At 44.5% G+C, this 6,000-nt stretch overlaps 1 protein-coding gene across 4 annotated transcripts in view; it reads right to left on the bottom strand.

The window, feature by feature from the left end:
• The window catches only part of casz1 (castor zinc finger 1), an 83,944-nt gene that overhangs the window by 50,670 nt on the left and 27,274 nt on the right, over positions 1-6,000 (bottom strand). Inside the window, exon 1 of one of the 4 annotated variants that reach the window (XM_058409503.1) lies at positions 3,947-4,099. The exons of 1 other annotated variant lie outside the window; for it this stretch is intronic. In XM_058409503.1, the coding sequence (XP_058265486.1) occupies positions 3,947-4,025 (79 nt within the window). In that variant the 5' untranslated portion in view covers positions 4,026-4,099. Of the gene's footprint in view, positions 1-3,946; positions 4,100-6,000 lie in introns of those variants that run through there. 2 more of the 4 variants (XM_058409500.1, XM_058409504.1) reach the window with 2 other exon arrangements.

Genomic DNA, 6,000 nt, shown 5'->3' with positions numbered 1-6,000 from the left:
CCCTCCCTCTCTTTCATGCCACGTGTCCGCCGTATCCCATGCCGAAGCCCGGTGCCAGCCTTTTGCCAGGTGGCGTGACACACTTGTCAGCGAGCCAGGCACAGTGGCAGTGTGTGTGCGCTGTATTAAGTGCTGCTTTATCAAATTAGTTTGGTATCCAGCTGATGTGTAATAAAGGTACAGCGAAGCCCCTGCTGCTTCCCAGACATCAATCCACAACGTGAGAGCCAAACCTGCGGACTGGCACCAGCCTGGGTACCGGCCTGGACACGCGCCACACCTTTTCCCACTGATCAGCTTATGGCGTCCTGGGCACACCAATAACATGGTGTGTGAGAGAGTCTGAACAAACGACATGGTGGCAGCTGCTCTAACAGGTAGCGAAAGATGAAAAGCGTTACGCAGCGGCGGCGCTTTATCAGACAGAGCAACAAGCGCTTTTGTTTTCACACAGGGGCCTTATCCGAGGTGATGGACTGCTGCTGCACATTTTCAGCAACGTCGTCTTTTCAAAGGATGTCTTCGGTATTGCTCTCTCATGGGGAGGATGCAGAGATCAAACAGATGGAGAGAACAGAAAGAAATGGGCTACCTGAACAATATACCTCCTAGCACCATGTTGTCTTTTACGCAAATAACGCCAGCCTGAGAAAAGGCGGGAACTGTAGTCAGGAAGAAGACTTCAGAGGGATTCACGTGTCAGATATACGTGTGGGGGGGAAAAATGGAGAACGGAAAGGTACTAAAGTGTAGATCAGAACTAATCAGAGGCCCGGAGAGAGAGACAGAGAGAGAGAGAGAGAGCGTCTCTTCTTTCACACAGATTAGAAACGTTTACGTCAGAGGCTTTTCTTTACAACTCCAACTCCAATCGATTTTTATCGTTTGGACTTTTTTGTTCTCTTTGTTCTTTATTAAAATTCCCTTGCACTCAAATAACGATTTTTATAAACGGTAAACACCTCTCACGTGGCCGATTCCTGTTATCGAAACTTGTTAAGAAACTTATTAAATGTTACACTACGGCCATTTTGTGATCTCATAAAGCAGTCAACGGCACAAACCAATCGTGCTTCATATGCAAATTAATCGAGGATGATGTCATACTATGAAACAGAACAAGTCCGCAAGGCAACACTGGTGAAGTTTTTAATAGAAAAGTTTCGCTTGCTATCGTTTTTGACAGTTGAATAAAGATTCATTTAATGCAAACTGGGACTCAGATACTGAAATCTTACTTGTGACAGAAGTTTTTATTAGCAATGAACTCTTCCTAAAGGAGAAAAAAAAAAAATGAAAGGCTAATCTGGCACAGGACAGTCTTCGGGACGGAAGGTTTTTGGGGTTTCTGGGTAACATGATAAGCTGAAATTTTGTGTCTTATTAATTTCAAGAGTAAGAAAAGGAAAGGTTGGTAAGAAAGGGAATGACTGTTTATAGCTGTTAAGAGGTAAATGCTAACAGGAAATAACTTTGCAACAAAACATGCAGCGTGTCATTCTTCAATAAATAATTAATTGTTTTGATTGTTAAAGTATTGGCACACCGCTGTGGTGTAAAAGGAACGAAGCTTCACCGAGATCACAAAAGATAAAGGTTTATTCCTCACTAAAATTATTAAAGATTTAAAACATGAGCTTTGGGTTATAAATGACTCTTCCTAGCCACAACGCTCTGCGTGGGCGTCTTCTAGCCACAAGTATAGTGTCACTAATGATGTGGTAGGGCTTCAACAGGTGCCACTAGCTACATGTTCATTAAACAATAGCAGCCTTGCTGTCAACAAGCCTAGTCTTCAATTTAACCCAAGTCAGTGTGAATGTTCATGTTCTTGTGTTATAGAGGAAGAGGTTTGAGTGTGGCTGAGGCCGTAATCTGAAGGCTTTCAGCAAGCAGAAACAAAGCCAAACAAAGCTCTCTCTGCAATATGAGTTTGGTTAGCCTGAGAGTTAGAGCATGAGTTATGGCTCCTGGGCTGCTGGGGAAGCTTGTATTTATGGGGGTACTGAGTGAGTGTTAAATCCCTGCTAAGAAATAAAGTCGTCCCTGAGCGAACTGGGGAAACATTTCACTCAGTCTAAAAGGTGGTTTGGAAAAAAAAAAAAAAGGGCCATTCCTCTTCTGCAGGGAAGTGCTATTCCTTATTCAGTGCTGCGAGGAAAAAAATATATAGAGATGGAGGGATATCAGATTGAAGTCGCATGAATCTTTAAAGTGGATTCGAATGTTGCTGAAGGCAAACATGCTCAGGGGATGAAGAAATGAGACCGATTCCTTTTAAATGGCATGCTTTCTGAGTGTGTTTGTCAAACCTATGCAAACCTGTTTGAGTGTGGTTTCAGAAAAAAAAAAACTAACCCAATACTTGAAACTGCGCCAGTAACTTGCAATTGAATGCAAAACAAATTCTTGGAAAATGCAAAGTGTCTCTTGCATCCCCTGTGGTTCCTTCACCTCTCCTCGAGCTAAAAGCCTCCCTCCGCTTGCGCTCCCCCATCCCCCAAGCAGTAATCACAATTATTCCTTAAAAAGGCTCTATTTCTGCATTAAGCTAAAAGGACTATATCTTGTTCCACCCCTCTGAGTCAGGGCCGCCTCACTTACCCTAAGTATCTCAATAAATCAGCAGTTACTGTTAACATGTACTCCACAATTCAGTCATCAATCTCCCGCGGCTCAGAGCGAAAACAGGGGAAATATCTGCTTAGTAAAATCTTGCGCAAGTGTGTACACGGACGGAAACGCAAACACACCTACGCATGCAGACACACACACACACACACACACACATAAACACACACACACAAACACACAAACAAACAAATCAATCCACTGGGACATCAGAGCCGTTGCCAGAAATGTGAAGCCACTTCATGTCTGATCTCACCTTCACTGAGGGCTCAGGTCTTGTTGGCATAAGAGCCGAATCAACAGGGATGGAAAAAATATCAAACACTCTGCACTCATTTAAATATATATTTATATATATATATATATATATATATATATATATATATATATATATATATTTATATAGTTCTTCAGGCCTGTTTTTCAGGCCTTCCACTGAGCCCATTATGGCCTGAAACTTGAGAGACTCCATGCAAATGCGTGTTTAGATTTAACGACACTGTATTTATTTAACAAAAGGGAAAGTTTAATTGAGAGCCGCACTGGATTAAGTCAGAACGCCGCACATCCGAGCCAAATGCAGGCGCAAACGCAAACCCTCTCTGTGTTCCCTGGTGCTCTGCAAAATCCTTAGAACATCTGTATCTAAGCGAGCGGCTGAGAGCTCAATCCATGCTAGCAGGGAGCCGCTTAGCTGGGCAAATAACACCACATGTCAGCGAGCTGAGAAATTCAGTGCCATCCTTCTCACAGGCCTGGGTGGTAATTAAGAACAACAATTTGAGAGAAAAAGTACACAATGGCTAATCCAAAACCAACACAGACCGAAAGCGCAGAAGATTAGACATCTAAACGATTAGTTCTCGAGAACTCTTCATTTGTTGAAGACTTAGGCCTGCTTCGTGTATATATATGTATATATATATATATATATATATATATATATATATATATATATATATATATATATATATATATATACATATATGTATATATATATGTATATCACACCTGTGGAACTGGATCTGAGTGAATTACTATACAAAGCTTGACATTAATTTTTAAACAAGAATACTTTTTGTGGTCTTATTCCACTTCTTGTTTTTTTTCCAGAAGTGAAAGAATAATCATTAGGTTTTTTTTTGTGTAATTTTTTTAACCAGTTCTCTGTGGGTTGACCTGCGCACACAGTGGAATTATCACACATTCTGACATCACATCTGACTTAAGCAGCACCTCAGCCAGTGTGTGTGTGTGTGTGTGTGTGTGTCTAGAGTTTGCTGTGAGTGTGTGTTGCGTCTGGCTCGAGCCTTACCTGGCAAGAAACGGCCCTCCTGTTTGCGTCTCACCTCTCCCTGACGCTCGGGTGGAATTCTCTCCACGAAGCACGGCATTTTTTCCCCCCGTCTCCCCACACGCCTCCACGGCTAGGCTGCGCTCGCACTCGTCCCCACTCTCTCTCTCTCCCTTGCTCCTTGTGTCTCTCGCACTCGTGCATGCAGCACAGATGTCAGGGCTGTGCGTGTTTACCCACTTTACCAGTAGGGGTCCTTCACCACCCTCTGCTCTCTACCTCTACAGCCGTTATGGAAAAAAAAAGGCCCGGAAGAGAGAGCGAGATGGAGATAGAAGGAGAGAGAGGCCACTTAAGCTGCTCTCTCCAGTGTGCCGAGCGCGTGGCTGACTGTCCAGGCTGGATGAGAACACGGCAGGCGAGCCCACTCCGCTAGGCTCCAGCCTCTCAGATTGAGTTACACAGAGTCAATGAGCGAGTAGCAGCCATGGGCAGGGGCAATATCATGGATACAGGGAGAGAGAGAGAGGGAGAGAGAGAGAGACGAAAGGGAGGGAGGGAGAGACCATGCACGGCTGCTGTTGACACTGATAACATGTGCCACAAACTCTACACTCGCTACACCGTAAGCAGATGCCCTGCTCTCACATTTCACCATCTCGCCCCATGATGGTGTTTTTTTGTCCCCCAGTGATTGATTTAGGCGCAAAAAAACAAGCCTCCGTCCGCCTTATTGACACACGCCTGCCAGATTCGTAGGCTCCGAGTTATTGTTCAGCAAGGAATTTCAAGTTTCTCTCCTACATGCAGGCCACTTTTCACATCACAATATTAATGTCAGGCCTCGCAGCTGCCCTGATGACAGCTCTCTCCCGCTGAGACAGCGCATTCAGACAGAAGAATTTGAGACTAAGCCTCAAATTAATATCGCGAGCCGGACCGCCCCCAAACTGCACATTACCGTAAGTGGAAGGTTTCAAGGGTGACCTGAAAAACTATTATTCATCAAATACTAGGTGTGTCCGTCCCGAGGAAATAATGTGGAACGAGAGCAGGGCATCGACTCTGATGGGACGGTGAGCTCTGTGTGTGTGTGTGATAGAGGGCTTTGTGTGCTCTCACCCAGAGACAAGCAGTGTGTATCTGTCCCTTATACTCATATGCATAACACCTACACAATACATACATACATACACACACACATATCTTTGACACACAGTTTGTTCACACACTCCCTTAAGCTTTATTGAGTTCTAGTCATGTTTATGGTTTAACAACAGCAGATTGGACCATAACCGGGATCAGGATACAGGTCTTGCCCAGTGCCCTCAGCTTTCATTTGCTTACTGCTCCGAACAGGATAATGACGGCTGCTAACAGGACGTGTTATCCTGGATCTCGATGATAGTGCTGAATTAAACAAACTGACAGTGAGACAGGTTCGACTCGTTTTTATCACTTTTCAATAAACAGAATGAACAATGCAGGGTAGTGGCGCATTATTTGGAAGGGGAAAAAAAAGAAGAATAAGTCGACGTGTCTTTCATCGAACCGTCTAAACATTTCAGTTCATTTCTCAAGCTCCAGCAGATACAGGAGAAGATAATGACTTAACCACTCCTGATTTCCGACCTGACTCCTGCTGTCTTTTGCTGTTAAACCTACACCTCTGCTGTCATTGTGCTGGGATCTGCCCCGTTCTCTCTAAATGGCTTTTCTGACAACTGATCTGTAAATACAGCCACATCTGCAAGTTCCCCTTTTCTGTCCCTCTCTCTCCCCTCTGGTCTCTCTCGCCCTCCCCTCTTCAGTAGCAGCAGCCCGGACCTTTACAGCAACACACGTACACTTCCACTGTGGTCCTATAGCCCCCACCCCTGCACACCGCCCTCCCCCGCACCATTCTCCATTCCCTGTGCCACTATAAAAACACAAATATGCCATAACTCAAGCCGGCCTGCCACGCAGCCTCCATCTTGCCCTGTACCAGGGGGCCTCTCAGGAAGGTCACCAACAAATGGTTTTCCGATTGACTGCCCCTGAAATAATTTTTTTTGCGTATTAAAACCTGAATC

Source organism: Hemibagrus wyckioides, linkage group LG15 (genome assembly GCF_019097595.1).
Source record: "Hemibagrus wyckioides isolate EC202008001 linkage group LG15, SWU_Hwy_1.0, whole genome shotgun sequence".
NCBI lineage: Eukaryota > Metazoa > Chordata > Actinopteri > Siluriformes > Bagridae > Hemibagrus > Hemibagrus wyckioides.
This window is presented reverse-complemented; position numbering and strand designations above follow the sequence as displayed.